The 22,461-nt window shown below is 48.9% G+C and overlaps 2 protein-coding genes across 2 annotated transcripts in view; one reads left to right on the plus strand and one right to left on the minus strand.

Annotated features, from left to right (window-relative positions):
• Positions 1-22,461, plus strand: part of DNAH1 (dynein axonemal heavy chain 1) — a gene marked incomplete at both ends in the record, with an annotated part of 105,504 nt that overhangs the window by 71,856 nt on the left and 11,187 nt on the right. The window contains 22 exons of the mRNA XM_082288782.1: positions 61-152; positions 637-791; positions 2,373-2,550; positions 2,666-2,860; positions 3,528-3,647; positions 4,270-4,428; positions 4,706-4,810; positions 5,953-6,093; positions 6,584-6,744; positions 7,427-7,584; positions 7,718-7,891; positions 8,265-8,303; positions 9,388-9,566; positions 10,400-10,630; positions 11,952-12,148; positions 12,533-12,668; positions 13,800-14,008; positions 14,809-14,980; positions 15,334-15,525; positions 16,032-16,142; positions 17,221-17,406; positions 22,143-22,334. Coding sequence (XP_082144908.1) covers positions 61-152; positions 637-791; positions 2,373-2,550; positions 2,666-2,860; positions 3,528-3,647; positions 4,270-4,428; positions 4,706-4,810; positions 5,953-6,093; positions 6,584-6,744; positions 7,427-7,584; positions 7,718-7,891; positions 8,265-8,303; positions 9,388-9,566; positions 10,400-10,630; positions 11,952-12,148; positions 12,533-12,668; positions 13,800-14,008; positions 14,809-14,980; positions 15,334-15,525; positions 16,032-16,142; positions 17,221-17,406; positions 22,143-22,334 — 3,482 coding nt within the window. The remainder of the gene's footprint in view (positions 1-60; positions 153-636; positions 792-2,372; positions 2,551-2,665; positions 2,861-3,527; positions 3,648-4,269; positions 4,429-4,705; positions 4,811-5,952; positions 6,094-6,583; positions 6,745-7,426; positions 7,585-7,717; positions 7,892-8,264; positions 8,304-9,387; positions 9,567-10,399; positions 10,631-11,951; positions 12,149-12,532; positions 12,669-13,799; positions 14,009-14,808; positions 14,981-15,333; positions 15,526-16,031; positions 16,143-17,220; positions 17,407-22,142; positions 22,335-22,461) is intronic.
• Positions 18,308-21,685, minus strand: LOC309576883 (HAUS augmin-like complex subunit 3; the record flags this gene model as incomplete). The annotated part of the gene is given in 5 exon segments (XM_082288459.1): positions 18,308-18,577; positions 18,948-19,164; positions 19,809-20,251; positions 20,434-21,657; positions 21,659-21,685. Coding segments are annotated over 5 exon segments (2,181 nt in total).

The raw sequence follows: 22,461 nt of genomic DNA on the forward strand, positions 1-22,461 counted from the left end.
GCATGCTGTCCTAGGAAAGAGACTGTTCCCAGACCCACTCTGCATCATCTTCCTGTACAGGTTTTGTCACGAAGTGCATCCAGCTGTACGAGACCACCGTGGTTCGTCACGGCCTGATGCTGGTGGGACCAACAGGTTCTGGAAAGACAAAGGTATGAGTGAGACAGTTTGCTGGCCCCAGCAAGCCATCACCTACCTAGTGATGCAAAGGGTTAAGTTTCACAGAAGACCCGTACTGGCATTTGAAGCTGCTCTCAGATAGAAGTCAGGGCACAAAGATACTGCCTGTTAGTAAAAATTTATAGCCATGGGGAGGTATATTACTGGTTCACTCTTTTGAGCTGTGAGATTAGACTGAGGCTTATTAGTTCTGCTGCAGGTTTCTAAGGCTGAGACGTACTTTGACCTCTCAAGGTGCTTCAGGCCTCTTGCACAGATGATCTAACTTCCTCCTCCACTGCATGCAGAGTGCTTAATTTCTGTGCTTTTATTTCAGCCAGGTATCTCCTTACTGTGATATTACGCTTCACTATGTCTCTTTTCTCACTGCCTTTTGAATGCAGTTGCTGTGAGAGCAAGTGGCTTTGTCGTTATGGAGCCATGGCAGTTAACTCTCTGTCTGTGCTGCTTTTGCAGTGTTATGAAGTCCTGGCAGCTGCAATGACATCACTGAAAGGTCAGCCTGCAGCCAGTGGCGGGAATTACGAAGCAGTCCGCTACTTTGTACTGAATCCCAAATCCATCACAATGGGCCAGCTCTATGGAGAGTTCAACTTGCTAACGCATGAGTGGTAAAGTACAAAACCTTCTTTCCTTTCTTCCAGACAGAAAACACTTTTCTGGTCTTGAGCATCTTCTCTTCAAGGCTGAGAACCATTTGGGGTGGTGGCATAAAACCAGAAGCGATCAAGTCCTTATCCCCACCAAGCCACAATAGCCAGTCACGGCGATTTAAGCTGACATCCCTCATTGTGTGCTTGGCCTGTCTGCCAGCACATGCCCAGACAGTTCCTGCAGCTCAGCTTGCAGCATTAACTGCAGAACAATAATTCAATAGCTGTGGAGCACATGCCTCTGCTCCTAAGATACAGCAGCTTAAAAACATTTGTGTTGCTTCTGAAGAAAAGTGACCTCTGGACTGCGCACTTGAATTGTTCTGTATAAATACTCTGGTATCCTTGAGTGATGAGGAATGACTTTGAGGCATAAAGCGGCATTTCATTCCCGTTGCCAGGGCTCCTGCTTGCTTACATGGTTTGGAAACAAGAACCAATAGCCCACTTGCCCTCTTTACAGCCAGGTGCTACTGCTTATGTTTCCATATGTGACCCGAGGTTGACTTTGCAGCTCGCTTTATCCATAAGCTAGGATGTGAGAAGCAGTGTGACTCTCCCTTTGGCCCTGTCAGCCAGCACTTGTTTCAGGGCAAAGCTAAAGACTGTGTTCTGTAAAATGAGGGAAACTAAATATGTATGAAACTAACTACCTCTAGGAAAAGTGCAAGCAAGTAAACATTACTGATGCTGTGACCAGAACTTCCCAGCTTAGGATCTGGTACATATTTACTGAAGGACATTTTATAGGAGTTCCAGTTAAGCTCAACAGTTTATTTATGATGTGACTCTACCCGAGGGCAGCACACAGGCATGTCAATGTGGCAAAAAGAAAAATACAGCAGTCATTAAAATATATTTACAGACAAATCCATCTGTTTTAATCAGCTGGGCCTTAGAACAGACTGTTTTTCCTTGATCTCAGTAACAATACTCTGGAATTCACTAGTACTAGAAAAATAACAAATAAATATTTAATAGTGGGAGTAGAGTCCAGGGTCTGAATGGAAACTACACTCCAGGTTTCCATGTACAGATTAAATTCTTGCTGTCAACAGCCAGCATTCCTTGTGTCTGCTCTCCTGGTCACCAGCTCCAGTGCCACCCGGGTTCACAGGCAGCTGGGGATGGGAAACTTCAGTTATAAAGAGGGTAGGGTCATGCTCTTTAGCCTGGATTTATCCCTGTAACCTAGAGAAAAAGACGCACCTCCAGAGAGCAGATAACCTGCCTATGACCTGAACTGGATGCTAGCAAGGCCTCTTTACTCTTCACTGAGGACAGAGATGTTAAAGGGAAGGTTGACATGTTAGTTAAATGACATGAATTCCAGATTCTAATGCCCAAAAAAATTGTTTTGAGGTGTCACTCAGGCTGAGATGTGTCTCAGTAAAAAAAAGAATGAAGTGGACTTTTTTGCAGCTCATGGATAACGGAGACACATGAACCCAGATAAGATTGCCTTTTGTGGTGGGAACTTTGCCATTTATTTCAGCAAAACCAGAACAGGCCAAGCCCTGCCTTCCTCCTGCCTTTCAGGACAGATGGGATCTTTTCCACACTCATCCGTCGGGGAACCGTGGCCACTGACTCCAACAAGAAGTGGTACATGTTTGATGGGCCAGTGGATGCTTTGTGGATTGAGAACATGAACACAGTACTTGATGACAATAAGAAGCTGTGCCTCAGCTCAGGGGAGATCATCAAGATGACAGAGGTAACTCATCCCTCCCGCTTTTGCTGCCTGTTTTCTGTACTCCTTCCTCCCTGCGCTGAAATACGTATCAAAACCAAGCAGGTCCTTATCCTTTCTTTTCTTCTATAATTTCCAGAGCATGACCATGATGTTTGAAGTCCAGGATCTGGCTGTTGCTTCCCCTGCCACAGTTTCCCGCTGTGGCATGGTTTACCTGGAACCCAGCATTTTGGGGCTGGAGCCCTTCATTGAATGCGGGCTGAAAAATATGCCAGACATCATGCAGCGCTTCTCACAGAAGCTGGAATCTCTCTTCAAGAGATTCCTCCAGGTGAGCTACCATTCTATTCCAGCCTTTCCATGTCAGCTTGGATATCAACCAGCCCAGACTTGTCAAGGCCTGGATTTAAATGCCACTGTGGGAACATTTCATACCAGCATAATACCTATCATAGAAACTTCTCTGTGATTTTTGTGGCTTTAATAGAGGTTACTCACCGATCTCTGTAGATGTGACTAAGTCTTATTGGTCATTATAGTTGGTTTTATTTCATTTTAAAATTATCTTCTGGACAAAGCAATCCCTAGTGCAGTTTCATAGCTTACAGTGGAGTACCTCCAGGGAGAAGGTTGTACAAACAAGTCTTGTTATTTCTACTCTGCTGATAAGCCATTATTTTAATGAAGAACCTGGAGCTGCAAAGGAAAGCTCTGAAGGGAGCAAACCCTTAAACAGCACAGATAGCACAAGATGAACGTAACTGTTGCACAGAACCAAAAGGGAGGCCCAGAGGTTTCTTGGTGTTAAGACTTGAACAAGGGATTCAGCTTGCTTTTCTCCAGACAAAACAGTAGTACTTGGGATGCAGTTGGAAATGGCAGCATTCTCAGTCACACTCTCCCTGCTAAGCATAACATGATGGAGGTGAGCAAGAAGATAAAACCATAGACAGCTGTGCTGGATGGTGACACTAAGCTGTCCCTGCCTGTCTTTCCAGGAGGCCATCGACTTTTTACGAAGCTCTGTGAAGGAGGTAATTGCCTCAACGGACAGTAACCTCACAAGGAGCCTCCTCGTGCTCTTGGAATGTTTGTATCAGCCTTTCGTTCCCATTAAGGTAGATTTTGCTACCTCTATCACTGTTACTTGTGCCTGTAACTCTTAAGGACACTAAGTCATGGAAAGGGTTAGTCACCAGAGACCAAGATGTTGGTGCAGAAAGGTCGTGCTGTAGCTCATCTATGTGGCAGAAGGTAATACAACATCCAGCAAAGCACAAGTAAACCTGGAAGGATTATTCTCTGCCCACTGAAGGAACACAAGATAAGCTCCATGCCTACCAGGCTGGAGGGTAGAGGTTCATTTTTATTTATAGCAGAGGGAATTGGAGAATGAGTGGAAAGCAGAGATCAGAGCTGAGCAGTGATGCACTTCAGATTGCAAGTCCTTTGAGAATTAGTATTGAAGAAGGCTGGGCAATTTTCAAATTAAAAACCTAAGACTAAATTCTTCTCCCAGCTCCTGTTGAGTGACGTTAGTTCAGCAAAGAGAGTCTCTCAAGTACACCAATGAAACAACAAATTTTAATCCACAGAATGTATTAACAAGGCCTGTGAAAAACTGGCTAGAAAAAACTACATAGAAGCTAAATAGAGTTATGAGCAAATTAAGGAGAGTCTGGGGTTTGTGCACCTCAATTACACTTGAGAATTTTTCTTCTGCTTGTCTCTGGTTCTAAGGGATTTAAGACGATTCCCCGGGAGAAGGTTGCTCGTATGGGAGAGCTGATCGAACCTTGGTTTATATTTGCCTTGATCTGGAGTGTGGGCGCTACTGGAGACTCCGCAGGTCGTGAGGCCTTCAGCTCATGGCTCAGGAATAAGATGGCAAAGGAAAGGGTGAGTAAAGGAAAAGCCGATCTTCTCTCGTTGTAGAAGAATTAGTAGTGAGGAATGGGGATCAGAGCTGAATGCCTGGAGGCTTTGGATGGACTTCCTCTTGGCATCTGGTATGCCACTTTCTCAAAGGGATCCCTGGAGCTGGAAGTTCTGGGAGAGACCTGAGCCCCCTGGCCTGGGTAGCATCCCATTAGTAAAGTCTTCCTTGAAGTAGTGCATATCCTCCTGAGAATTCAGCTGAGTGGCAGCCAGGTTCACTACATCTTTATTCTCACAGATCCGGTTACTCTTCCCAGAAGAAGGACTGGTTTATGACTATAAACTGGATGATGCTGGACTTAGCAGTACTGAAGAAGATGTGGATGAGGAAGTAGTTAGAGAGGTAAAGTATTTCATTTTTTATTCCAAGCTAGGTAATTTAGGAGGAGGGGCCAGGAAGCAACACAGTCCTACAGGATTTGGTGGGATTTTCTCATCAAGGGCAAATAAGAAAGGCCTAAAGGAAGCAAACAAGAATGTTTAAATCAAAATTAAGCTTTTCATTGAATCAAGAAGGCAGTTTCTTGCCTTCAAAGTTGTGAACCAGGTCTTTCAAAGCTGAGCCAAGAGCTGGTCAGTTGAGACCTGAGTGCCCAGGTCAGTGCTCAGAAAAGTCAGAGGTGGCACAGGTGTGGCTGCTGGAGGACAGGGTTAGAAAGCAGTGAACAACAGCAGAAGAGCTGTGTGCAGCAGAGTCTGGAGTAGCAGCAAGGCAGACAAATATTCCATCTTTTTCACAAGAGACAGCAGTGTAGCGCATGTCAGGGTCATCTTGACTGACAGTCACCAGACTCTGGGCTAAAATGAATTTAAAAAGGAGGGAAAATGCTTCCCCTTCCTGAAGTGAAAGAAAAGAACCCTACGTGAGTGTCAGATGCTTAGCAGAAGGTGCCAGTGTGGTCTCAGTAGGAAGGCCACATGGGGTGGTCAGGAATGTAGATTTTCTCCTGTATTCTCCAGCACAGCCCTGGCAGAACCTCTGTCTCATTTGTACAGTGGCCTCTGGGAGGTTCATCTGCAGCTTCCATCTAGCACAAGGGATCCATGTCTTGTACAAGTAGAAAATCTCACGTGCCTCTGAGTGCAACGTGGGCGATGGCATGGAATGGGAAGACAGGATCCCAGATAAGCCCCCTTCGGCCCTCTGTCATGGGCAGAATTCCTGTTCTTGCAAATACCACAAGTGCTCCATCCCGCTTTGATCCCAATTCTCAGGAGGGAGGGCAGGTGTGTCGCTGCTGGGACAATAACCTCTAACTCTTGGGCTCTGTCCCTCCCAAAAGTAATGAATCGAACACTCCCAGCATTGCCATACAGAAAGGTAAGGGTGGCAAGACTCAACAGAGGGGCTGGAAACCTGAATTTCTCATCAGAATCCGAGCTATTACACAGGGAGTGGTGACAGGGAAAAGAGCAGCAATAGTTTTCCTTTTCCTAGAAGGGATAGATGCAATTGCCCCCTCTAAGCGGACTCCAATCTTTCAGGTGCGCTGGGAGGTGTGGCTGGATGCTACAGCAAAGTTCACCATGGTTCCAGACACCAACTTCTGTGACATTATTGTGCCCACGATGAACACAGTCCGCATGGCCTATCTGCTGGAGCTGTTGCTCACCAACTATAAGCCAGTATGTGCCCAGCCTTGTCTTTGAATTTTTGATTCAGCCTCTTCCTCTCCCAGTGCAGTCAGAACTTAACAGCTACCTAATACTTTGAGATTATTTCCCACTCCCACAGGTTTGTATTTCTCTGCTCCAATCTGTGTTTAAACACTAGGAGTTATCCATTCAGTCCCCAGGCACCATGGCAGCACCCCAAAGGAATATCAACACTCAGCTGTTCAATCAAAACACAGCAATTGCTAGATAGCCCATCACCATCCCTCTTTACCTGTTTCCTACAGTTCCATTTCATATTTCTCTGGTTGGATTCCATCCACACCAAGAGACTTTGGTGTTGGGCAGCTGACCTTACTGAAGAAGCAAGGCCAACAGTCCTCTCCCAACCTTTAAATGCCTAAAAGAGCAGTAATCTGCATTTCCTCCAGCAAATGTCAGAGTGCTGGGAAACACAGACTGCTTGCCTGTGATTATGCTGCATTGCTGATTGTGCTTCTAGGTTCTCTGCATTGGTCCCACTGGCACAGGGAAAACTCTCACAATTGCAGACAAGCTTTTGAAGAACTTGCCTAACAAATACATCACCCACTTCCTGATGTTTTCAGCACGCACCTCTGCTAACCAAACCCAGGATCTCATCGACAGCAAATTGGATAAGAGGCAAGATTCCTTTCTGTGTGTGCAAGGGCAGTATCCCTGAGCTCAGTGTTTCTATCAACTGGGCTATTTAGTTTCATCCCGAGACCTGAAGGGGCCCTGAGCATGTACAGCTGTGGATAACAAGTACTCCACACAGCACATCTGAGCTGGGATTGTGAGGGCCAATAATAGCTTGTTATAATGGCAGGAAAGTGAGAAGGATTAGTGAGGGTTGGTAAAAGTTGCTCCAATTCTAGTTATTCCAGAAATACTACATTTCACAGCACAGGTGTTTGCAAACCCTGGTGTGGGATCTTTACAGAAAGTGATGAAGGGAGAAAATGTGGCTGCCCACCCGCAGTCCTACTCCCCACAGTAAACAGCTTCCATTTCGCCTCCCTGGTCAGCCGCTGGTTGGAAGTTTCCAACAGGTTCGTGGGCTCAAGCTTTGCTTTTATATGCACCCATTTACTCCTTGGCATTTTGCATAAGTAGACAAAATTTCACCCGTGCTTGGAAAGAAGCTTGGAACATCGCTCCAGATCTTTTCCATGCAAAGGCCCTTACAAAGGAGTGTATCAAGTGTAAAAATAGCTGAAACTGTTGACTCAGGAAGCATCCAGAGGAAAAAAAGATGCTTTTGGATCAAGTTAGGAGTACCTTTGCAATAGGAGTTGTCCTGACACTGGTTCTGTCCTTGCAGGCGGAAGGGAGTGTTCGGGCCTCCAGTTGGTCGATACTTCATCTTTTTTATCGACGACTTGAACATGCCCATGCTGGAGCAGTACGGAGCTCAGCCACCCATCGAGCTGCTGCGGCAGTGGATGGACCACCAGGGCTGGTACGACCGAAAACAGATCGGTATGAGCCAGATCCTGTGCCCAGAGCTCTTGGCAAGAGTTGGCCTGTTAGATACGTGTACCTGCTGTGGAGATTTCTGGCGAGGGTTTTTAGCTACAACTCAGCATTCATTCCTGATTTTGCTCTCTCCAAGGTACTTTTAAGAGGCTGGTAGATATTAATTTTGTCTGTGCCATGGGACCTCCTGGAGGGGGAAGGAATCCTGTCACCCCACGCCTCACTCGCCATTTCAACTACCTCTCCTTCACCGAGATGGATGACAGCAGCAAGAAGAAGATCTTCTCCACCATCCTCGGCAGCTGGATGGGTAAGTCCTGCAGAAAACTGCCACCTTCTCCTCATGTTGCAAGTCGACCAGATGGTAATGGAGTTTGGAACAGGAGGAATTAATATTGATAATCTGATCAAAGTGTTGAAAACTGGAACTTGGAGTAGTTGCTTGAAGATGCTTTAGGGAAAGTGTTTTATGAGGCTTAGCAAACAGAGAGCTCATACACTGTTTAGTCTCAGGGCCAAACTCAGCTGGTGCAAATCAGCAAACTTTAGCTTTGGCTTTCACTGTTGCTTATGTTATCCTATAGCCTGGGCCTTTCAAAGAGGATTTTTTTTTGTGATGGACAATGCAGATATTCTTAACCTCAATAGGTTAAGCTGGAACTCATTTTTTTGTCTTTTTCTAGATGGACTCCTAGGAGAAAAAAGTTACAGAAATCCAGTGCGTAAGTAAGAGCAGAAAGATGAGAGAGACTGTGAACAGAACAAGCTGGTGAGCACAGCATGGCACAACTTACCTGTGCTTTCAGCAGGCAGACACTTGCCCAGACAACAGCCTTCTGTGGAAGCAGAGCCTTCTGTTACTCTCCATCTGCTGCAGCCTGTAGACAGCTGAGTAGGGTGGATCTGAGCATGGTGCTACAGCCACCATGAAAAAAGGGTTCATTTGGAGTGAAATGAGTCCTCTTATACTTGACAGGGTGGGAATTTAGGATCATCTTTGCAAATATGCCCTCATCTGCAAATACGCCAGTAGAAAGGAGTGAGAATAGTCAGCTATGGGAGAAGCAAAGCAGAGCTTTCTGAGTGCTTGCAATATTCAGAAGCACCAGTACCTGACTGTGATTTCAGGGGCACACTGAAACATCTAGCTGCAGTTTAGAGAGAAACTAAAGGATTTTTGAAATAATGCAAAACAGCGCAAAATGCTGGGGTGTCAGAGGGCTCTACTTCTCCAGGAGTGTTTGTAATAAGCTTCATTGGGAGAAAAAAAATAATTATGCTCTAAAACTGGCAGCTGTGTTTAAACCTTGCCAGACTATTGCATAAGAAATTATTCCTCCGTGGCTTTGCCTTTGCTGGGCATAGTAAATTGCAGGGGTTTAGCTAAGAGGGCACTCACACCTTCTAGCTTAAAAGTAGCTAAGATTTCACTGCAGGAATGCAAGGAGGGAGAAGGAAAATCTGTCTGGAATATTTCAGGTAGGCATCAATTACCTGTCTGGCAGTGCCTCCTCTGTTCCTGGGGGGCATGAAGTCTTCACACCACAGAATCATTGTGAAACATTCTTCCACTCCCAAATCTGATTCACATTAGTTGATAAACCCATTGGCAGCTGTCCACTGCAGTGAGCAGGTGCTTGGTCAGGTCCCTCAGTGTCTCTGCCGAAAAAAGCAGAAAAAAGTGCATTCCTGCCCAAGTCCTAGCTAGCACCTCTGACACTCAGTGCCACCTTCCTGCACTGCAAGGACCTTCTCAGCCCAGAGTCACCATCTTGACATCCTCTCCCACTACTTCTGTCTCTGCAGCAGGAGCAGATGCAGTAAAAGACTTGAATGAGCCCTTAGTAGATGCCACAATCTCCGTGTATTTGACCATCACATCCCAGCTGCTGCCCACGCCAGCAAAGTCACATTACACCTTCAACCTGAGAGACCTCTCAAAGGTGTTCCAGGGCATGCTCATGGCTGAACCCAGCAAGGTCGAGGTGAGTCCTCCCATCAGCACAGCCCTGCCACCCAGGGCAAGACCAGAAATGTTCTAGTTGAGGCCTCATCCACAGGCCTGTGAACAGGCTTCAATTTCCCTTTGGAGATGCATTTTGATACTGCTCAGTGGGTGTGGTGGCCTCCCCTTTGGCTATATTGCCTGGTACCAGTAGCAGGCAGACCCCCCCCTTCATCACAGGCCTTCCTTGGCATGGTGAAGCAGGTGAGTGGCCACAGGGAGTCAGTAGGACACAGCCCACCCATTCAGGGCTGGATGGAGCCATGGGGGATCAGACAGGGACCAAGCAGGGGCGGAAGTGTTGTTCTATTACCTGCTTCTGTCAGTGGAGGCTTCTGCCCCTTCAGCTCTCCTGAGGACCTTGCTCTGGCTCCAAACTGGCCAGTAGAGATTGAATTATCACTGGAAGTACTTAAGGCCCTAAGTACTATAGGTTCTGTGCTATCAACCAAATAAGAGGATCTTTCAAAAAACACACAAGAAAACCGTAAAAATTAAATCAAACTGGGGAAAGATAAAAACAAAGAACATAAAATTTAAATCTCTCGAAGAAAGGCTGACATATGGACAAATAGAGGGGGATAAGCTGAAGCTGTAATGAGCTCTCTGCAAAGCAGCTGTTTTGACAAGAGTTGTTTTTGAGAGGAGAAGGGAAAGCAGCTTCCTCCGCCCAGTTCTTTCTCCGCTCCAGCTGCCTTCTAACAGGAGTGGAGCTGGCCACATGCTGGGCAGGAACCAGCTTTCCTGACAGCAACGCTCATAACACTTCTCTGCTTCTCTCACGGGGGCTGTTTTGCTGGGATTTCCTACCAGAACAAAGAGCACCTGCTGAGATTGTGGTACCATGAGAGCTGCCGAGTGTTCCGTGATCGCTTGGTCAGCGACGAGGACCGGAGCTGGTTTGACAACCTAATGACGAAGAAGATGGAGGAGTTTGGCACCACTTTTAAGGAGGTCATTCCCATGCTGCCAGTTCTGTTTGGAGACTTCATGGAGCCAGGTGCCAATGTCAAAGTATACCAAGCAATTGACAGCCAGGATAAGGTAAGGACCCTGGGAATCACGTTGTGAACTACGTTCACATCTTCCTGGTCTTCTATAAACAATGGAAAACAGTAGTAGTAACAATGGCAGTGTTTTAATTGGAGGTGTCTGAAGCCACAAACCCTCCCAGGGGTCTCTTGAGAAATCCTACCCCATATATGAACAGTGGCTGCATGTGTTGTGATGGGCAGTTGAGGTGGAACAAGCTGTCTCTTCATTGCAATCCTGGAGGCAGCCTGCTATGCCAAATCTCCCAAATGAGCCACACATGGGAGAGAAAAGTGAAATTTGCTGGAAAGAAATGGCACATTACCCCCAAACAATACTACTTTTGCCATTAAAGACTTCACAATTGACCTTTACAAGTAATTAATGTTACTGCCAGACTCTCTGTTGGAGAAGATACTGGGAGTACTTGGGTAGTGGTAATTAAGCAAAGGCAATGAGTGGTGCCTTTTGCTCTCATTATCAGAAACAGATGATTATTCTGTCGTCTCTCCTCTTGTGATAGCTGTGTGACAAGGAGTGGTAATTAACTGAGCTTTCCAATCCCTTTCACAAAGTAGGTAGGCCTGTCCTCCACCGAGACAGCCAGACTTAGAGGCAGCTGCACAGTCCCCACTGATGCACACAGCACTTTGGCATCTAGGCAGGGATCTCAGCACTGTATGAATTCCAGCTGGTGTTGCTTTCCCAGCTTCACAGTGAGATTGGTGAGGGGGTAGGATCAAATCCCAGATGTCTTCATGCTTCATCTCCTTCTCTGGCCTGAGGGTGCTGTTGAAGAGAGCCCTGGGAAGGGCAGGAGAAACTGCTTCTGCAGCTATTCCATGTGATGGCTGGACTGGGAGAGGAGTGTGTTACTGTACCCATCTACAGCCAGTGTTGTTTTCTTCCCCAGCACCTGTGCTTTCCAGCCAGGATCCTAACCTGCAGCAGGCAGTGGTCAGCTATAGAGCAAGGGAGCTAACCCAGAGGGAGGCCTTGGAGCAGTATGGATCAGGCAGCCATAAGCTCTTTTATTTTGAACTACACCCTGCTGTTGCTCGAGGCAAACAGCACTGTTGGGAACAGCAGACTATAGTCACTTGCCTGAGTCAGTTTAAGGCCACCATTGAGCAGCTACTGCCACCACCACTAACTGAATTCAGCCCATCCAGTGGCAGTTCCTTATAGGAGCATGGAGGAGAGCTGCTCCCAGACCCTGTTAAGCACCAGGCTCTGCCCTCCCCTAGTCCTGGCTGTGCCGGCAGACAATAACCCCCCCTCCACACACAATTGATTTTATCTGGTAGCCACAACTGAGCATTTCTACCCACAGCTGAAGCTTGTGATTGAAGACTACCTGGAGGAGTACAATCAAAGCAACACCCCAGAACTGAAGCTTGTGCTTTTCATGGATGCAATACAGCACATCTGCCGAATCAGCCGGATTCTGCGGCAGGCTCCGGGCAATGCTCTTCTCCTGGGTGTTGGGGGAAGTGGGAGACAGTCTCTCACCAGACTGGCATCTCACATGTAAGTAATGCACTCCCACCTATGCATGTAATGTAGAGCAGCTCCATTGGGGCTGCCTTCAGTGAATCTCTTTTTCTGTCCTTCCCACTGCCAGTTACATGTTTTTCTGGCTGCTGACTCCTCAAATGAGTCAAGAGCTAGGACTCAATTAACATGCACATCTGCACTGGGTTTCTAGCTAGCTCTGGTATCTCTACTTTGTGTAAAACATGTTCCTGGGTTGGTGGCTGTCCTTGGTGCATAAGGACAAGCATGTGCTCGGGACTCACTGTAAGAGAACAACTTGCTTGAGTCCTTTCCCCTTGAGTACACAACACATACTGGGAATTGACAGAAGAGGATATTTTAATCTGATGTAACTCCACAGGCTTCTCTTTCCTTTAGGGCAGAAAATGAATGTTTCCAGATTGAACTGTCCAAAAATTACGGCATGACCGAATGGCGAGATGATGTGAGGAAGATCATGATGAAGGCAGGCCTTCAAAGTCTACCCAAGACTTTCCTATTTGTAGACACACAGGTACAGGAGTATTAGCATGGTGAATTCCATCTTAAAAGGAGTCAAAAACACATCTCCAAGCTCAATAAATTCCCCTACAGAGTATTAAGGAGCTTGACACAAACCAGACACAACTTGTATATTTCTTCAGTAGCCTGTATTCATCATCTTATAAAAGAGCCTCAGGGAAACTGGAGGTGGTGCATTTATTGCTAGAGGGTCTGTAGAGCTGTGTGTGAGTGGGTGGATTCTTCTCTAGCTCCATCCGAGGGTTTGGTGGGTACATAGGTTTCAGCTATCTGAAGCTAAGCACTATGCTGGCCACTGATATTAGAAGTCCTAAGTAAAACGATTCTTTTCCTTTTCAAAAATAGAGTAGATTTAGGACCTTACTCCTGCTGGTTCCACAAGATAATGCTGGCTTGTAACTGTAAACTGTAACTTGCTAATGAGTAGGCCAATTTCCACTTCTGGAATCACAGTTATGTTCCCCATAGGCTTTTTTACTGCCCTCATTATCATAGGAACCATTCCCTTGTGGTGAAGCCCTAAGCAGGGAGATGAGCATCAGTCAAATGCTGCTTGTTCCTGCAGCCTTTTCCCTGCAGTGAGAAGCATATGTGGGAGCAAAGGGGCCCAGGAGGGTACATTTAGTCAAGGAGATGGATGCTGTGTATTTCTGATTTAGCAAAGGTGGAGAGGTGAGCGTAGTGCTGGAGGGAGATCGTCCCACAGCCTGTGACACATCCCTACAATTACTCTGTCTCCCACATTGATAAGCTTTATTTTAATAATGAAGAGTTCTGTGCTGGAGGAACGAAGACCCGGAGCAACCAGGTGTCTGAGGTCTCACTGCAGAGGCAGGGAGCAAGAGCCTGAGCTCAGTTGCTCTGTAAGGAGGCACGGAATGGGCAGAAGGAGGTTTGTTCTCAAACACACCCTCCCACACCTGAAATGGCTGAATATGGCTGTTTAATGGGAAGTGCTGGAAAAGAATCAGGGTGTGCCTTTCTGGAGTCAAGTGATCACAGAAATGTTTCTTATTACAGAGGCTGAGGGCTGTATTTATGCAGAAATTATCTCCATGGCATGTGAGACATGACTGCCTTCTGACATAAGAAACTGCTTTTTTTTTACCTATCATCTACTTAGATTAAAAGTGAATCCTTCCTCGAAGATATCAACAACTTGCTCAACTCTGGTGACATTCCTAACATTTACAATCCTGAGGACCAAGACCAGATCCTGACAGCTATGAAGCCTATTGTTCGAGATCTAGGGCAGCAGCCCACCAAGGCCAATTTGATGGCTGCATACACAGCCCGGGTTCGCAGCAATATCCACATGGTCCTGTGCATGAGGTACACTTCAGGCCTACAGCTCCATGCTTTTAATGTTGATTATTCCCTCCTTATCCTTTGCCTTGCTTCACTGTGTAATGGGATCTTTATTTCCGAGCCCCAGACTTTGGAGGAGGAGAAAGAATAGGAATATGGTTTGCAAAACACCTTCCCCTAGGACTAAATACTTTTTTTTTTTTTAAACACTTTGCTGGTCGCAAGACAAAGTTTGAAATTTTCAAGAGTATGGTTATGTGTGATTCAGATGAAACACAAGGTACCTCTTCCTCCCTGCACCACTGAGCCATTTGTTACAGACATATCTTGCTTGAATTTGGGGCTCAGTTGCACCATGTTTGCTTATGAATCTAATGCACAGTCCATAAGCAGCTTGCTCCCTTGCAGGAGGGATACCAGAAGGTACAGGGCATTCCCAGTGCAAGAACAAGTAGAAAAATCAGGCCCATGATTCTGGTTTGGTGATGTGATCCCTGCACCCACCTACTTGAAATAAACTTCAGAGCACATTTATTTCTTATCGCTTAAGTGTTCTCCCTAGGGAGGGACCCATAAACCGTCACCCTACTACCATCTTAGTACTTCCAGAATATCCTGAGGACTGCCAAGGAATGGGCTCAGACGTGTACCTTTGGGCATGCAGCTCACTGCCTGAACTTTCATTCCCCTTTTCCCTCCTTCCCTGGGTGTTATTCCTGTCCCTCTTACTCTGCAAGGCTTCAGGGTGGTTCTGTAGAAGGAAAGCTGTTTTGTCCTTTTATTTGGAGCCAGTTGTAACACATCTCTGCATGCCTCGCCCTCAGCCCCATCGGAGAAGTGTTCCGCGCACGCTTGAGGCAGTTCCCCTCTCTTGTGAACTGCTGTACCATTGACTGGTTCAATGAGTGGCCTGCTGAAGCCCTGCAGAGCGTTGCCTCCTCTTTCCTGAGTGAAATCCCACTTCTTGGTAGCGGTAATGAAGATATCAGCGGGATGGTAGGTGCATCCTCGGGAATAATCTGCTCCCATCTGTTCAGTGTGCTGTGTCTCTGAATACACCAAGACAATGGATGCAGGGCACACCTTCAAAAGTGTCCTACCCCGCAGCGGAAATGTGCCATGGCAGGATCATTCAAATGCAGAACTGCATAGCTTTTGTATGCCTTGAAACGGGCTTGGCCATTTGTCACCCCTCTAGGGCACTAAAGCCCCCCCACACACATGAGCTCTGCTGTAACTGTACAGTTTGGTTCTTCATAAGCCCCTTTTGCTCTCTCTGGGCATCACATGGATTTGCCTTTCACATGTTCAGTGCTGAATAAGATTGCCTCTTTCCTTTCTCCTTGTAGATTCAAGTATGTGTAGCAATCCACCAGAGTGTGGCAAAGAAGTGCCAGTTGTTCCTAGCAGAACTGGGCAGACACAATTATATCACTCCCAAAAGCTACCTGGAGTTCCTCAGCATATTCAGTTCCCTCATTGGAAAGAAGCAACAGGAACTGAAGACAGCCAAGAACAGGATGCAAAGTGGCCTGGACAAGGTTTGTCCCTCATACCCAGGAAAGTTTTGAGGCCACCCCTTATGCACTCTGAGCAGTGCATTTATAGCTGCAGAGATGCAGTGAGATGTCCTACACATCCTGTGTAACAGGAAAAAATTCAGGCTAAAGCGAGTGAGAACTGTGCCTTCTGCCAGGGCCAGTCTTTCTGAAGGTCTGAGTCTGCAACGGCTCTGAAAGAATAATGATCCCCAGTCTTAGGCGACCACAGGGTGTTTCTTACTGACCTTGTAATTGAAAGCCCTCTAACAGAAACATTGTTATGCTGCCTCATTGAAATGATGCCTAACATGTGCAGGTAGCATTAGGCACTACTGTTTACAAGCTCACCACAGTGTCAGATTGTTGCTTTAGCAGGGACCAGGGCAAGACCTGTGCCTTGCACAGCCCCGATGCTCGGCAGGGAGCACCCTCCAGGGCAGCACAGCCCTTTCCTAGGGCTTTCCATGGCTGCTGGCCCTGCTCTTAACTCTGCTTTGCTCCCACAGCTCCTGCGAACAGCAGAGGATGTAGCGAAGATGCAGGAGGAGCTGGAGTCCTCCCGCCCTCTCCTGGCCCAGGCAGCCAAGGACACCGAGGCAACCATAGAACAGATAAAGGTACCGCTGCTGGGCAGCCCTGCACTTTCTAACTCTGACTCTCAGACTGGACTGGACACAGGCTGGAGGGGCCTGGCAGGGATTGTGCAAAATCCTGCTTGATCAGAGGTAAAACCATCTCAGATTAGCACAGCAGATATTTGTGCAGAGCTGCACTGACAGCACAAACTGCCTCCTGCTGGGGTCCTGCTCTGCTGCAGGTGAGCACCACTTGTTGCAGAAGCGATGGCTCCCATGCCCCTGTCTGAAACCATCACCCAGGGGTCAGCCAGCCGAGCTCCCAGCTCCCATGCCCTTGCAAGCACAGTCTAGCAACACTAACACAATCCTCAGGTGGGCTGAGCAGCTCTAAGCCAGACTGTTGTTGTTGAACAGGATCATTTCTTCACATCCCATTCCCAGGGAGCTGATCCAGCTGCAGTCTACCCCCCATCACTGTGTGATGATCCCTGAGGTATGGGATCATCACGCAGTCACTCATGCCACTTCAGAAAAGGGAATTGTTCTGTGTTGGCTGTCACTGCCTTCTCTCCTTGTGTTCCTCCCTGCCGCTCTCCTACTGTGGGATGGCCACACTGGGCCAGAGTCAACAGGAACACTAACATCATACAGTTCTGCATGCAGAGGGGAAAGAGTCTGCAATCTCCTAAATTTTCACATAGCAGATAAGCAGATATGCCTCCTGGGTGTTTTAACCCTTAGGGTAGGCAGAAGTGGCAGTTTTAGAAACAAAGCCCTAAGCATATCTTCCTATTCCTCCATCTCCCTACAAATTTGCACACCACCCCCCCCCCCCCCCCCCCCATGCATCCTCTACTCATGCCAATAGGAAAATGGGTAGAGCAGCTAATTCCTGCAAGACTAACATCATCCCAGGCACAGCCAGAGCTGGAGCTTGTGGATGGTTTATACAGGCTGACAAAAACCTCCCAGTATGGTGCAGGAAGGGCATCCCCTGCAGCAGTTAGGTTCCTGAGATCTGCTGGAAGAAGACACACAAGCTGCCAGGACAGCTGTGATCCTTTCCTAGCCAAGCTCTGCCTCCAGCATGCTTCTGAGGTTGTCTATGGTGTTGCAGGTGGACACAGCTGTGGCTGAAGAGACAAGAAGTGCTGTGCAGGCCGAGGAGGCAAAGGCCAATGAGAAAGCTCAGAAAGCCCAAGCCATTGCAGATGATGCTCAGAAGGACTTGGCTGAAGCCCTCCCAGCCCTGGATGCTGCTCTTGCCAGCCTGAAGAACCTCAACAGAAATGATGTTACAGAGGTAACTGTGTCAAGGGAGAGGGTGGCAAAGCTGGGTCTGGTCAAGGACAGCCTCTCCCTTTGCAGCAATTCCCCTTCAATAGGCTTGCAACGGCCCCAGCCTTTTCCTCCATCCATCCCCCTGGGCTCACTCTGGGCAGCTGCCCATGCAGCTTCTCACCTTCACTCCTTCAGATGCAAAATGAAGGGCAGAAAGGCAGTAAGGGGCTCCTGGGTGTTTCCAGCATGTCCTGGAGAGGCTGTGGAGGAGGGCTGGCCCCACATGCCTGTCCATGGGGGTAGGCAGCAGGGACCACCAAGGAACCCCAAGTGCTGACTGCAGCACAGGGACAGAGCTGGCAGCACCCTGAACCTGCAGGCTCTTTGGAAAGGGACCCACCACAGGCAGAGAGGAGGCAGCAGGCTGAATTCAAGGAATGCTGGCTTGAAATAGGCTAGTGAGAGAAAGAAGGGTGATTCTGAGCCTGCAAGCATCACAGCCCATAGCCAAGAGATCACACTCAGTGAGTAGATTTCACCACACAAGGGACAGGCTTATTGATTGCTCTGCAGTTGTGAGGAGCAGACCTTTTTATTCTCCCAAAAACATACAAAACCCCTTTCCCCAGAAAGTGGGGAAAGACACAGAGAGTGTTGGTCTTCTTGCCCCCAGCACCCATCTTCTTGTCAAGATGGCATGAGAGGTGTCTTGTCTATCCAAGGCTTCCAATGCCACAAGATGCATCAATTTCTTACACATCATCTAAACCAGTCCCTGGAAACTGTTTAAGGAATAAGTTCCCAGTTTCTTTTAAACCCAGCTGCCAGGTCATGACCCAAATAACCTGTCACCGGAGCAGAGACCACCAGAGTTCTCTCCCAGTCCAGAATTAAGGACCCAGCCCAACCAAAAGAGGACACCACTACTGTGGCAGGGAGCAAGGATCCCTTTGACCTACTCCTTTCCCCTCACGGGAGGGGAAGGAAGCCGATGCCTGCTTCTCCAGCTCCTCCACCACCTCTCTCAGCCGATCCTCATCGCAGTAAAAATGCACATAAAGGTTGCGCTCTGCCTGCAGGATGGGGTTCTCCAGAGCCCTGTGCTTCACCTCCAAGTCACCCAGGAAGTCTGTCAGTTTTTGGTGGAGGTCGTCCTGCATGATGATCAATTGCTGCATCAGCTTGGTGATCTCCTAAGGGACAGAGCCCAAACTCATGTGAACATGGAGAAATAAAGGGATTTTCCTCAGACCTGTGGAACAGCTCAGCCCCCCAGAAACAAACTAACCACGCAGCTCTGGCCTCCAAACCCTCCCAGTCCAAGGAGCAGAGGTGGCTTACTGGGACACCTTGGCTAAGGCACCCCAATCTCAACACTGAACAGCACATGTGAGACACAGTGAGAATCACCTGTGTCCCATAGCCAGCCACTGCCTCACCGGATGGTTTTTGGGACAAGGCAAGGATCAGGCCAACCTGCCCTCCCTCTGTGGCTGAGAGGCAGCGAGGTCTCCCCCCTGCACCCAGGGAGGATGGCAGAGGGCTGCAGCAGTGCTTCCTTACCGGCGAGGAGAGCTGCAGCTGGTTGGAGCTGTTGTACAGCTGGTGATAGACCACCTCTATGGAGGACTCCAGGGCAGACACCTCGGGCATAGGAGCTTCCAGCTGGGCTTCCAGTGCCTTCTTGTCCTGAACCAGCTGGGAACACTTGGCTGCCAAGGCCTCGTAGCTGCGGAAGGGCTGCTTCTCCTGAACTTCCCCCATCAGCATGTCCCAGAGCCTGTGAGAGGGGACAGCCAGCCAGAGCTGTGAGTACAGCACCAGGGCTGAGGAAGATCAGGGCTCTGAGGTTGTTGTGCACTGTAAGACTGGGATGCAAGCAGATGTGGGTCAGCAATGAGAAGACAGCCACTCCTGATGAGCATCCCATGTCATGGAGCTCTGGGAAGAGCACCATAAAGGACCAGGCTGGCTCAAGAGCCAGGGTGTGATTTCTTTTCAACAGACACCAGCACCAGCTACTCCAGAACTGTGTGGGGAAGACTGAGAAGACCCAGTCAATGCAGGGCACCTAGTCAGAGAAAGGTCTTGCTCTAAGCAGCTTGTGCTTTCTTGTGGCCCAGCTCTCCTTCTCCATGGCTGAAGACTTGCCTCTACACTCTCTACCTTAGCATTCTAGAAAAACTTATGTTCTCTGTACTCATTCCACTCTCCAAGCCCATACTTTGCTTCCTCAGTCCAAGCCAGCCAGAAAGAAGCAGATCTGGGGAATTTCACACCACCGTGGAGTCACAGTGGCTGCACTGGCAGAAGAGCACTGCTAGTCTATCTGGTAGCTTGGGTGTGCTTCCTGCCTTGGCCATTCCCATGCCACTGCCCCCACATCCAGTTTGTTCTTCATGCTCAGACCCCCCAGGCCCTTACCGTATAGCAGTGAGGTCCTTGGGGTCTATCCATTTGCGTGGATGACCCATTTGGGAGGACCTGGCATCTCTGAAGTAGTTCTGCTGCTCCTGCAACCTAGTCTGGGATTTCCTCATGATGGTTTCGATCTTCTCCAACCAAGCAGCCTTCTGTTCCAGCTCCTTTCTCTCCCGTTTCAGCTGGAGCTCCAGCAGATCCAGGCGGCTGTGCTGGCTCGGCAGCCACGCAGCTGCTGCCTCCTGCCTCCTGGCAATGTTCTGGAGGCGAGCAGCCTCCCGGCTGAAGTGCTCGTGCAGGATGGGCAGGCGAAAGCGGCGCCGGGCCTCTGCCTTCAGCAGGGGCGGCAGCTGGTGTGTCAGAGTGTGCGTGATGTCGAAGCGCAGGGTGTGCAGCTGCCTCTGGAGCATGGCAGCCTGGCTCCGGAGCTCGGCCTCGACTGCCTGCTGCACAGGGGGACACAAGACAGGCTGGTGACACAAGACAGGCTGGTGACACAAGACAGGCTGGCTCTGCCGCCCCCTCCCAGCTTGTCAGCTGTGCTCCAGTGGTGAGCAGGAGGGACTGCCTCTGCCACAGGCAGACCCTGCCACAAAGGATGGTGGAGGAATGGGGGCACTGGCCCTACCTGGTTATCCTCAAGAGCTTCCAGAGTCCTTTGGGCCCACTCCAGTGCAGCACAGGCACCTTCCACTTTGGCTGCCGTGACTATAACCTCCCTCCGGGCACAGATATATGCTGTCTCTATTTGGCCCAGCTCCTTCCAGAAGCTGTCTTGGTCCTCCAGTAGCTCATCTTCATCAGTCCCAAGGCTTTTCGGCGTTGATGTTTTTTTGGTGTCCATTCTCTCTGTGAAATCCTGGCTACCATCTCTCTCCTCCTCACTCTCCATGCTCAACACATCTCTCTCATTCCCCACATCCAATAGCAGCTCTGCTTTTGAGCCTTGGGCCAATATTCCCCAGCTTGCTGGTGCCACCCCCCACAGTGTCTTTGTGCATTCTTGATAAGGAGCTCCTCTTCTCTCTTGTGGCATTTCACAGTATGAGTCCATCTGTGCCCCAGCCTCCAGCCCTTCCTTCAGGCTTCTCTCTCCCTGTGCACTTGCTTCCCAAGCATCTGGAGCCTGGACACTCTCTGGTAGGACCTGCTGGATGAACCTCTCAAATGCATTGGTGGCTTGTTGTTCTTGCTCCAGGTAAGGGCCGAGATCTATCTGGCACAGCAGTGTTGGCAGCTGGCCCATCCCTTCCTGACACTCTGACACCTGCTTTGCAGCCTGGCTGACCTGGCTCAAGACAGCTCTGGTTTTGAAGATCTTTTCTTTCAGGTCCATATGAGCCATCCTCAAGTCCTGCTTCACCACATTCTCCTCCTCCTCCAAATACTTCTGCTCCTGCTGCAGCTTGTCTGTCCAGGCCAGCAGCTTCCTGTACCTCCAGAGCTGACGGTCACGATAGTCCTTCAGCTCCTGAAGCTCCTGCTGCAGGGCCTCTTGAGAGGGCCCCTCATCTGCTATCATGCTTGGGAGCTGCATGACTTGGCAGCACATCCGCAGAGCCTCCTCCAGGGCATCTCCTTCCAAAATGGGTTTGCCTGCAGCCAGCAGGGCCTCATAGGCCTCAACCTCAGCTGGGCTCAGTACGTTCTCCTCACCCACCATGCTGCAGAACCACTCGAGGAATTGCTTTGTCTCAGGGCAGTCAAAGAGCCACTCAAAGTCCTTCTCACAGAGGGTGTCTGCGTGGGGGTAGATCAGCCTCAGCGTTGCCATAAAGTCCGCTGCTCTGCTGACAGTGTCCAGTGGGAAGGCCTGGGAATATCTCCAGCTGAACATGGCAAGGATGGTCAAGCACTAGAAGGGATAAAGCAGGAGTCATCCTCAGAGGTTCTGACACCACAGTCATCTCAAGGGTGCTGCAGCAGCACTCCACAAGTGCTGAAGACCAGCTTGTGGGGTGTGGCATTGCTGTGGTGGGGTACAAGACAAACAAGAGCCCATAGAACAAGGGGGAAAGCCTGCCCATGCCCCATTTCCATACAGCCTTCTCCCTGGGGCCATACAGATTTAGCTCCTTTGCCGAGATACATTCAGCCCATAGGGACAAACCTATCAGGGTATCACAGCAGGCTCTTTCAGCCCACATTTAGTTTGCTCCATGCCCTTTCTGGTAACCAGCTTTCCCTTCAAATGCCTCTGTCCTTCCTGCCTGCGTATTGCATTCTCTAAGTGTCCTACCTCTGGTCCCAGTCTCCGCTGGCCCTGCTGAGGGAGGGATGAGCACCCCATCTCCCAGAGAATCAAGTTAACCCACTGTTTCCATTTGGGTTTTGCAGGTACGAGCCCTGCAGCGGCCTCCCCCTGGTGTAAAGATTGTGATTGAAGCTGTCTGCATTATGCATGGAAAAAAGCCCAAAAAGGTGGCAGGAGAAAAGATAGGCACCAAGGTGGATGATTACTGGGAGCCAGGCAGGGCCCTTCTCCAGGACCCAGTGCAGTTCCTGAACAGCCTGTATGATTATGATAAGGTAAGCAGTGGCAGAAGGAGGCTGTGAGTGGGATAAGGTATTGCCTCACAGACATCCTTCTCACAGCAGTAACAAATTGAGCTCCTTGTGGACAACACTGAGGATGGGGGTGTATTTGGCCTGCAAG

The sequence above is a fragment of the Coloeus monedula genome (genome assembly GCF_965178545.1).
Source record: "Coloeus monedula genome assembly, chromosome: 11".
Lineage (NCBI taxonomy): Eukaryota > Metazoa > Chordata > Aves > Passeriformes > Corvidae > Coloeus > Coloeus monedula.